The sequence below is a fragment of the Topomyia yanbarensis genome, chromosome 1 (genome assembly GCF_030247195.1).
Source record: "Topomyia yanbarensis strain Yona2022 chromosome 1, ASM3024719v1, whole genome shotgun sequence".
Taxonomy (NCBI): Eukaryota; Metazoa; Arthropoda; class Insecta; order Diptera; family Culicidae; genus Topomyia; species Topomyia yanbarensis.
In genome coordinates this window covers 6627031-6638135 of record NC_080670.1, presented here as the reverse complement: position 1 = coordinate 6638135, position 11105 = coordinate 6627031, and the positions used below count along the sequence as shown (strand labels likewise).

At 40.5% G+C, this 11105-nt stretch overlaps 3 protein-coding genes across 4 annotated transcripts in view; 2 read left to right on the top strand and 1 right to left on the bottom strand.

Annotated features, from left to right (window-relative positions):
• The first annotated feature begins 227 nt into the window (after positions 1-227).
• Positions 228-1512, top strand: LOC131676733 (mitochondrial pyruvate carrier 2-like). Its single transcript, XM_058956005.1, has 3 exons — positions 228-433; positions 745-785; positions 844-1512. Exons 1-3 carry the CDS (start codon positions 349-351, stop codon positions 1087-1089), a joined length of 372 nt encoding a protein of 123 aa, XP_058811988.1. The 5' UTR covers positions 228-348; the 3' UTR covers positions 1090-1512.
• Positions 1513-3213: 1701 nt separating this feature from the next.
• Positions 3214-7975, bottom strand: LOC131676732 (alpha-mannosidase 2). 2 transcript variants are annotated; one of them, XM_058956004.1, is made up of 8 exons: positions 7757-7975; positions 7658-7678; positions 7416-7576; positions 6730-7355; positions 5608-6669; positions 4488-5544; positions 4004-4417; positions 3214-3943 (listed from the first exon to the last, which is right to left on the bottom strand). In XM_058956004.1, exons 3-8 carry the CDS (start codon positions 7521-7523, stop codon positions 3797-3799), a joined length of 3414 nt encoding a protein of 1137 aa, XP_058811987.1. In that variant the 5' UTR covers positions 7524-7576; positions 7658-7678; positions 7757-7975; the 3' UTR covers positions 3214-3796. The 2 variants fall into 2 exon arrangements, with proteins under 2 accessions (XP_058811987.1, XP_058811986.1); XM_058956003.1 differs by having other exon boundaries at positions 7658-7975.
• A 2594-nt stretch (positions 7976-10569) lies between these two features.
• The window catches only part of LOC131676731 (ubiquitin carboxyl-terminal hydrolase puf), an 18039-nt gene continuing 17503 nt past the window's right edge, over positions 10570-11105 (top strand). The window contains exon 1 of the mRNA XM_058956002.1: positions 10570-11091. Coding sequence (XP_058811985.1) covers positions 11049-11091 — 43 coding nt within the window. The 5' untranslated portion in view covers positions 10570-11048. The remainder of the gene's footprint in view (positions 11092-11105) is intronic.

Genomic DNA, 11105 nt, shown 5'->3' with positions numbered 1-11105 from the left:
TTAGGCCAAATTTATCAAAAATAGATTGATAAGTTTCGATAACTTTGAGGCAGCTGTTAAGTGACAGATTTTGCCAGGCAATTTTAGTTAATCTCCCAGATATTCTTTGAAAAATAGTGGCAACCCTGCTGGTAGAGGAATGGACGATTGTCACTACTCGCCATCAGTGGCGCTGCGAGCAGATAGCTCTGGCATTGGTGAACTAGCCGGTAGCCGAATTCACACTAGTATCAGGTATTAGCCAGTCAGTGTTGTGTATGGGAGTTATTATTAATTTAGTTTTAGCAAGACCACATATAATATAATAGTATTCATTGAAACGTTCCTGCTTTACTTTATATAAGGAGAATGTCGAAAGTCTACAACACCTTAATCACTACTACGGATCGATTTGTACCGAATGCTTTGAGACCCATTTGGAACCATGCTGCAGGTGGGTGATTGATCTACATTTCGATGAAGGTCAAGTTGATGGACCATGAAAAATAAATTCATCAATCACGCCATACAACATTGAATTATATAATGCTGCCAATTTTTGTTGGTCCCTTGTGCGTCGCAAAGCGGATGTTGGTCAACCATACGCAAATGAACCTTAATCAGTACGTTATCAGTCCGTAATTTGTTATCTTATTCACTCCTTATGGTACTATTTTATAATCAATCAGGCAGATGTGTGGGCTTTGAAGTAGTATAATGTACTTACGCAATTGATTGATTTTGTTCTATCCTCTTTTAATTCAGGACCGAAAACAGTATTCTTCTGGGCACCGGTGTTTAAATGGGTAAGTCCACGCCATTATAGGTTGGGTAAACAGATTAACATTACACCTCTTTTTTCAGGGTCTGGTCGTTGCTGGTCTAAGCGATCTACGCCGTCCGGCCGATCAGCTGTCGGTGTCTCAAGCGGCTTCCTTAGCTGCTACCGGCTTGATTTGGTCCCGCTACTCGCTGGTCATTATTCCGAAGAACTACGGCCTGTTCTCAGTGAATTTGTTTGTAGCGACTACTCAGCTAGCTCAGCTGTACCGTGCCTGGGATCATTCTAGAAAGCATCCCGCACCGATCGAGGAACCAAAAAAAGAATAGTGACGGTAGTAGTGGGTAGGTTTCACCGTTCGCCGCTTCTAATAAGTCCAATATTATAGCGAATATGGATGCAAATTGTCAAAAACTATGATTTTATCGGAATAGTTTGAAATTGGCCTGTAAGGCGTTAAATTATTGCCGTTTTTCATTGAAACACCCCGGGGCAGTGGATTGTACTGGTGTTGCATGTCCTAGCAGAAGAGCAGGCCCCGCTAAAGTGCAATTCCGCTTTTGCGGTGTTTTTCAATGAAAAACGCCATATGTAAAATACAATCAAGTAAATGATTCAAAATCTTGGGTATGTAAACGGGTTGGTTAAATTAAGTGTTTTGTAATTGAGTTTTAGTAAGAAAGATCTGTCTGTTTATAGGTATAGTTTGTAAAAGATGGAATATAAAATAATACACGTATTGTTGTATATAATTGTTTTGGTTTGTTCGTTTGTAGGACAGATTTTTCATGTTTCGGAGTCTCCTCGTCAGTGGCAAATGAGAGGGCCGCTAGCTAGACAATAAATCTAAAACCGACACGTAACATGCGTGTGGTTGAATCAACTGATCGGGACTGATGTCTAGCCGTTAGCTACTGACGAGGAAAATCCGTAGTATGCAACTGATTTTCCCGTTTTGGAATTTTCATCATTTGCATAAACTCGGGGGTTAACTTCAATTTAGCTCCCTAGGGAGAATGTTGCCATATTGGCATGATAGACACAAAAGTTTAGATTCGCTTGATCAGTAAAAATGCATTACCGGGACATCAGTCCGGTGGTAAAAACCCACCAAACGGAACTCCAATTCCATAGTGTCATGTAACCCGTGTTATGGTTAAAATTGTTGAGGGCAGTTAAAATATTGTCAATGGCGAACGGAGCCTTGGAAGAGTCGGGCGAACGTTCGCTCTACACGCCGACATACTGTGTTATACGAATCTCTGACACAGTGGGCCGTTATTTTCTTCGCAAATCGTGGGAATCAAATGATCGTGTCCCATTTAAGTACGATTCAAGGACGATTAAGACGATACATCAGCTTCCGTCAATTTATTTATTTATTTTGACCCGGCTAGCGTGGCTAGCAGAAAGTTAGCAAAAGTTGAGAAAAGCGAAATTGATACTGGCAGAGTTTCTGCGAGCATTTTGCGCGATTTGTGCGAGAATTTTGGCAACAAATTCGCTCAAATGCAACAACTGTTTCTGACAGAAGCGGTTAAACCAACCGATACTGCTCACTTTTATCCAGAATCCAGCCAGAAATGTACGGCCAAGATCTCTGCACGCTTCCTGCCACATCTTAGTCAGATGTTGTGCTCGATTCATGCTAAATTCTACCAGGTAGGAATTGCCAGGATCTTTGCATAGTTTAAGGACATTACACCAGACGCCCCCTCCCCCTCACTTATCTGCTGTTTGTTAATGTGCTACTATTTTTCTACCCTTCCAATACTACTTCCTCCCTCATCCTTTCCTTCCGCTCAGGAAATGATGAGAAGACACGGCAAGGTACAATTGGTCACTGCACAGTGACGTCATGCATTAAATGTGGTGGTGGTCCTGTTGATTACATTTTGAACTTAGAGATTATTCTCAAAATGAAGCATTTAAAATATATTGGGAATCATGTTTTTAAAAGTATAAATGTTCTCTAGAGCGCCTTACAATTAAATTGTGCTATTCCCAACTGTGCGAAAATGTATATGAAAGATTTAATAAGTGAACTAATTATTTGTTTATCAATTACTTCTATTGTTCTCTGAATCGGTAAGTAGTTTTTCTTGGTAAATTAATTATTAGCACTAAGCTTATTTCAATGGAAATCAAATTTGTTTAGTCCAAACTGTAAACAAAAGGACCAGCACTTGTCAAATTTGTGAGGTTAGGGCATTTCATACAATGGTCAATTCCCCGACTACATACAAGTAACGTACCATTTGAGCCAATATATTTTGATTCCTGATGGGGTTATTGCCGTGTTTCAAGACAGCGTGTGATTCAATGAAACGGAAATAACTTGAAATTGATTATGAATGATCCTCGAAATAGACAGGCGTCTAATTTCTTGCGCTTAACCAATTGCTTGCTAAAAGGATTTTCTCAAATCTTCTAAGCAACGAAAATTCTGTAACTTGTCACAGTTCCTATAGTAAACAACTGACTTTAGTATGAAATTGTCATATAATACGCATTTTCGTGTGTTGATTTTTCTCACGTATTTGTTTTTAATCAATTGTATTTTGTTCTCTGTTATAAATTTATCACTATCATCGCCTCTTGGATTTAATGTGTCACATCATTATTGAAATTTACTCTTACTTAGTGGATTCTGGATATTAAACGTGTGTTTCCACGTTAAACCAATCGTACACTCGAACAAAATTGCACCCCTAAATGTAAGTTGTCAGCAGCATCGACGAATCATTCATTAGTATTCCCAGTCCTGCTATTATTTCACACAGAAAAACGAGAAGACTTGAAGCAGTACACACACAAATAAGGAATCGGCGAATTTTGGGTATGCAGAATACGACCGGACATCACAAGAACTTGGTTCATTCGTCTCTACCAGTAGCTACTATAATAAATTACTTCTCTTATAAAATAAGGGAACGGCTGTGCCCCTTAAGCGTGCATTTGTTTCAAACATAGTCTGCTGTTACATTAAATTAACATGGAATCAGAACAAACATGCCATTTTCAGACGTCCGCTGTTTATCGCTGTATAATGTATGCCTTAATATCCATCGGACATAGACTGATATCATCGGATGACACCAGTTCTTGTTTCCGCAGTAAAGTCAGCAGTGAGGCGTAAATTTCGTGTCCATCGTCCAAGTTGAGTAGCTTTTTAATGTTCAACTGAAATATCGAGTAATGCTTCCGTCAATACTATATACGTTAGAAATGTTATAAACTTACATTTCCCTCACCGCTCGCTTCAGAGCCACAGTCTTCAAAATTTGTCCGATGTACGACTAACCCAACAGCAGATTTTTTCTCTTTACCAATCAACACGTGCGGTAGGTTCCTCAACGCCACAACCTCCATCCCTTTCTCTAGGGGTTCGTGATTGACACCGAAGCTAGGCACCAGTCCGGTCCATTCATTCTCGTTGAAAATTAGTTTCTCCAACGGATGGAGTAGTGCTTTTAACTCAGCGTGTGCACCGGCTGTCAAGAAACCCGCCGGATAGCCGGGATCGAGTTTCGTGCATGACTCACGACTTTCCAGCACCAATCGGAATAGATGCAGAACGGGAAGATTGTCCAGTACGCCGTGACCTAGACCACGGTCGTCATCCTGCGACAGTCGACGATCTTGCATTATTTCCATCTGAAAATGAAAGGGATATATTTAAAACTATGAAACCGTACGTAATAAGACAGTTTCCTATGATGCTCACCTCTCCTGTCTTCAAGGACGCACCGCCCAGCGGTTGTCCAGACAATATCGTAAGCCTCAGGTTATCATCCTGGATAAACATAGCGGACGGAACGGGATAGTACTGGGCCTGCAGTGGCAATTTGTTGAACCGTTTTCGTTTGATCATTTGCATTCCATTGAGATCGGTATAGTAATACTCTCCACTGTTGATATTTGTGGAAACGCGCATGACAATCTCCGTATTTTCCTGTTCTCCAATGTCCACCAGATTTCGAATTTCTACAGCGTCTCCTCGTAGGATCGTTTGATGCACCGCAAACGGTAGTCCGGTGGTTACACTGGCTTCCAACGAACCTTTTACGATCAGCACAACAGGATCACCCAGCCGCAGTCTTGTTGCCGGTCCATCCGGATGAAATAGGTAGGCACCACTCTTACCGGACTCGAATCGCATTCCATATCTCAGGAAGTCCAAATGAACCGGCACAGTATGGCTTTCGATGGATAGTGATTTAAGCAGGCCACTCGCAATGAACGAAGCTCCCGGACCTTCACCAATCTTCAGCGAAGTTTCTCTCGGGTCGCTGAATTCTGCGACTTCCGGATAACCATTGAGATTGATCGAAAACGGCGTGTGCGTAAGTATAGTCACTTTTGCATAAGAAACTCCAGTGCTTTCACCGGCGTGATTGCGAGAGATGATAGTGTATACCACCAAACCCAGCGGAGGTACCGAGGCGCGAAACAGTAGTCGAAATTTGGTGGTGGATGCCTGTGGTGTGCTGGTTCCATCGGATCTGGTAGTCCATGTCCATACCGGTGCGACCTGACAGGTGACGGTCGAACCATCACGTGCATCCTGCACGGTAACGAACGGTTTACCTATGTAGACCTCTACTAACTCTTCCCGCTGATGCGGTAGCGAGTTATGGACAACCAAGTGCTTGATAGGTAGCTCATCGCCTATGATAATCGTTGGCCGGAATGTATCCAGTCCGTCAACTGTACGAGAATCATCAATACTAAGGTAGCTGAATTTTGGATCCGCTTGGTAGACGGAGGGTTTTGTTAGAAGTCTGTAAATTAAATGTATATCAATTATTTATTCCAAAGAAAGAAGAACAAAGAAATCTTTGAACCTGTAAACAGCTTGTTGCATAACGAACTTGCATTCTTCGATCGCCTTCGCCATCCGGTTGGCATAATCTACAACCACGTGATTTTTTGCCGTTCCAGTAATGCCATCATGGTGCTGAAATAATGACAACTCCTGCCTTGCGTACTGCAGTCTGCGCTCCAAATCCGCTTCATCGTCCCAGCTGTGCCAGGAATGCAGCATATCCGCCGTTCGAATGTAGTTCATCAAGATACGATCTTGCCGCTTGTGGAACGGCCGCGAGGTGTAATATCCGCTCCAGTAGTCCTCATTTACGTCGGCGTAGGTGAAGAAATCACCACTTAACGATGGAAACTTTTCCACATCCATAGTAGACCGAACGGAATTAAAGTACTCTTGCAACGTCGCAAACTTGGCTTCCACGTTTAGCGATGGTTCATTGTTCATATATTCAAAAAGTTTCTCATAGTTAACCCGTTGGGCTTCCCATTCCTTACTGTGGGTATAGCGGAAATCGTCACCCAGTGGAATCAGTACACTTCGCGTCTTGTAGAGCACTGACTTCTTCCGCCACTGATCCACAATCAATTCGGCTTTTTTAGCCACATTTTCATCGGTAATCGGCTGTGGCGGCACTCGCCACGGACAGGACAATCCGAACTGGGGCATACGCTTAAAATCAAACTGACAGCAAATTTTCGGATCAGGACCACAAGTATGGGGAATGTCATACGAGTAAAAAGGCATCATATGTGTCAGCAGATCCGTTTCACCTCGGGTATCCCACAGCTGACGCCAACGGAATTCAAGTTGCTGTTTTTGCGCCAAAGTTTTCTTAACAATATAGTGCGTTCGCTGGATCAGCAGGTTCTCAAAGCCAGAGTTTTTGAGAATGTATGGAACCGTTGCCGACTCACCAAACGGGTCGATTGTCCAAGACGAAGTTGGCGTGATGTTAAGACGTGTCTTGAGCCAAGTGTGACCCTCCGTCAACTGCAGCAAAATCGAGTACCAATGCGAGTTGGCCTCGTCCGACATCACCCACCCGCCAGTTACAAAATCAAGTTGCCCTTTTTTAATCAACCTAAAAACAATATCTCTAGATACTTTAACCTGGTAATAAAAATACCATACAGAAACCTACTTCTTCACCATATCTTTCTGCTGCGGGACCAAATTATCATACCATCGCGAAAAGTAGCTTATTTCTGCCCAGATAAATTTCATTCCAGAATTCTCTTCCAGATGTCTCAGCATGTTTGCAAAAATACCCTTCGTCTGATGCTCGTAATACTCGTCAAAGGTTTGAATCCAACCGGGGTCGTTGTGGGAATGCGGTACCACAAATACCTTCAACTTGTGGTGTTGATTCCAATGCTTTTCGTCATACGTCACCCTCCAGCCCTGCTTCCAAGGACCCCCGTCAATGTTATCAAAGGGAACATTCTCGTACATATCCAGCATCTGGATATCCGGCTGTGGAACAATATCCGTCCGCAGTGCGCAGCTTCCACCGGTATCCCGGTTAGCACTGATCACCGAATCCTTGATCATTTCCCGGTTACCCAAATGTGGTGCCGCTACTGCGGGGACTTTATCCAGTCGGGATTCCTCCCCGTAGTCATCACCGTCGTTTCTACGATCTTGCTGACCTCCGTTCGACCGAATAGTGTCAAACTGTTGCTTCATGGCACCAAACTCTCGTCGGTGTTTATTCAATCCCGTTTCTAGCTGTTTGATTTTGTCCTCTAACAAGAGAAAATCATTACTCTAAAAAAAAGAAATTCAACACATTTTTCAAGTTTGAATTTTCGTCATAAGCAAACTTACAGGCTTTTCCATTGAAATCGAACGGTTCAGGATGACATACAGTAACAGAAAGATGAACAGCGCAGTTCCGGTTAGAATGAATAGGAATTTTCGTCGAATGCGAACCATTTTCGCTAAACGTCGATTGAAGAAAGGCTATAATCGCCGAAAACCTCCACTACCTGAAATAATATGCGCCAATATTTGATCATCTGGATTGGTTCAAAACAGTTGTTTTTATTCTTTGTTTTATCAAGTCTTACAGCTTCGATTTTACAATCCGGCTAATGAAAAAGCGCAGAGGAAAGCAATTTTTTGCATCAATGATTTTTTTCGATATCACTCTATTCTGAACAAGATACTTATTATTTCGAATCCACCATCGTTCAAAAACACTTAAAAATGTGGTCGACTTATCAATTCATTCCATTTCAGTTACACTTATCAGCAATCCTGGCTCGTTTAGCTGTACTTTATCGACATTTACGCGTTACAATTACAATTGCAAATTAAAATTTTGTTGTTATGACGGCCGTGAAATCTGTTGTTTTGTACTTTTATGCTTTTCATGTCATTTTCGTAAAATGTCAACAGATTACAACAGAGTCGCACTTAGTGTGACAGCGAATGAAACATTTCAAAGTTGCGTTACTGGCGAGGGGTCCAACCACAAGTTAATGGTTTAGCATATAATAACCTCGCGTGTTTTGGGTGTAAAATTTAAAATAAAATAATACAAAAGGTCACAGTGAAAGTCGTTCACCTGATGAATTCACATACAGCATTGGGATCCAAAATAATCAAATTATTTTATGTAATCCTTATAGGTAACTTTGAGTGTTATCTTCAAGCCATGCATATGAAATGCATTATTATTTCAATGAAAACACGGGAAAAATGTTTTGTATAAAAGGATACATCTATAGTTTTCTACTGTTACTAATTAAAATTAGTATGTAATACGAAGTTGTACAATCTATGTAACTCAACAACTGTTTCCATGTTTCTAACAATCGTTTATAAGTTTATCGCTGAGCTGTGCTAAACATTTGAGGCACTTGAATTGACGCATGGGCAAAATTTGTCAGTAAACTTATAGAGTATAGATGTTTGCAAACATTGTTGGGTTCAAACAAATATCGGAAAGAAAAAAAAGTTCGCTAGCGATATATAGAAAAAAGTTCTCCTTACACTGAAAAGAACGACGTGGTATTTCTAACTACTTAGTCATGGTAGAAAGAACCATTTTCAGTAAAAAGTTAAATTTACCATGAATAATTTTGAAACTACCAGAAAGTGCTTGAAACTACCATGTGGGTCGAAGAAACACTCATGGTGGCTTTCACTATTTTGTATATTTGACTTAATCTTTATTCCATGGTTGAAATAACTACTAAAATTTTGAATTTGACTGTGCTTCTGGTTTCGACTTGCTATAGCTCTGCTGTCTTGTACCATTTTTACCACGAGTATGGTAATAATGAAAGGATTTACCAGTGTTTTTAACTGAACAGAACTTATTTTTAAAATTACTATGAACATGGTCATTTATCCAGTACTGTCCAGACTGTCCGCCATATTTTTGAATAAATTAGTTTGTTTCACAAATTGCGTTGTTAGTAACGAAAGCGGATGAAGTAAATGACCACGTTTCTGATCTGCAATTTATCATCGGTAAGTATAAGAATAAGAGAAATGAATTACAAGTTCTTAAATTATTTCATTTTTCCTTGATTTCGAAGCATCATAAAGCCCTGAGTCCATGGAACAATCGACATACGCTATTCGTATCGGTAAGTCTTTATTATTTATATATAATGAACTGCGTATAGGTCTTACGAATTTTATTTTTAGGTTACAATGTTACAGTCCGGACCTGAAATGCTACTGAAAAGACGCTCAGCGATATGTTATTGGTGGCCCAAATATTTCTCTAGGCAAATCGTGACGCGCTGCATTCTATCAACGAGTGCTACCGTTAATAAAACTACGATTTTCCATGCAAATTTTTAATGCGTGAATTTATAAAAAATAATAGAAATAATACCAACGACATAATACGTTCTAAATTTAATTACAAAATACTGGTCACATACCGCATATACTATAGCATTACTATAACGTGGTAAACACCAATAGCAATGTTAACCATCTACCAATTTTCAAAAGCCCCATGTTTATGGTAATTCTGAACATTGGATGAAAATGGACACATTGTAAAAATTACTATTGTGTTACCATGAAATGGTAAAAAAATACCGTATATCTATGTCGGAATGGAATGGTACAAATGACAGGAAATATACTCAAGTCAAGCATGATATATTGTCTACCAAAATTCACTAGTACAGTCCTTTTAATTTAACCCCCTAATATAGTAGTTTTTACCATGGTCTTCGTTTCAGTGTATGAAAACATCTTGCACGGTCTTCGAACAAGGGATTCTAGACTTCATGTTTTTTCTCTTTAAATATGCAGAGAGAGAGAGACAGCAAAAAAATGTGAAGATGAAAAAAAGAGAATGCCACTGATTGTTCTATATTGCTGCAGCTAAAGCAGGATAGTATTGATTGGTGAAACTCCCATAAAATGTCAAGCTAATTCGAATGCATATCGTCAAAATTCTCTGAATAAACAATTAAATAGTTTGTTTTCCTCCATATTCAAACATCAACACAAACAAATACCAACGTAGTTGGATAAGCTTATAATTAATATAATGATACGCAAAGTATCATTAATGATGTTTTTGCTTACGAATGTCTCTTTTAAGATGTTACTTTGTGCGAAAATTCTTTTAAAAGTTTAACTAAGACAGAAGCTCGTGTGCGAACTTTGATGGCAAAAACCATTGAACATTTATTGCCTCAAGACCTTGCTCATGAATGGTACACTTGAATACGATTATGTTCTGGGTAAGATTGTTTCGTTAATGAACCAGGAACGAACTTTCATTGATAATGATTTTCCCAACACTGGCTAGGATAGCGAATAGGATAGGACGAAAAATAAACGTTGCGTCTCCTTTGGAAAAGTACGGACAATATTTTTAACCCCAGACGTAACCGCTTTATAGTGTGACCCCTCGCGTAATTGTGACACCCCCCGATGTAATGTGGCAACCCCAAGTGTCAAAACGTCTCGCACACACACGGACAGGGAAAAACTCGAATACGTCGCGAAAAGCCAGCAGAAGTCAAAACTGGAACACACAATCCTAGCTCGCGGTACCGAACGAAACGAAGTGGGGCTAAAGAAAATTTTCGCTGCATTTTTCAGTGATTTCCTGTGCTAAAAACTGCCCGTCACTAGTCGCGAAATGTTGGCCACCGTTGGCTCTGTCCGGTTTCGGTTACAGTGCCGCTAAACGCGTTCGATTTGGCTGAAAAATTTGCCCGTTTATCCATCGAGTGATTTTTTTTTGGTAGGGTCTTTCACTTTTCCACGCAGGGCGAGACACAGAAAGAAAGAATAGAGAGAGGTGCCTGTGTCTATCTGGCCCTGCTATCAAGAAGAAGAAGTAATAGTTTTCTTCACTGTTTGGGAGTCAGTGTGTGCAGAAAGTGCAATTTTGCGGTAGTGCATTGGTAGCTGGTACATAGCGGAATCAGGAAACGGGTCCGCTGTCCTCAAGTACCCTGCCGGTGCAGAAAAATGTGCGATGTTTGTGCGGGGTTCTTGAATCTTCTGGGGTCATGTAAGTGTCTGTTT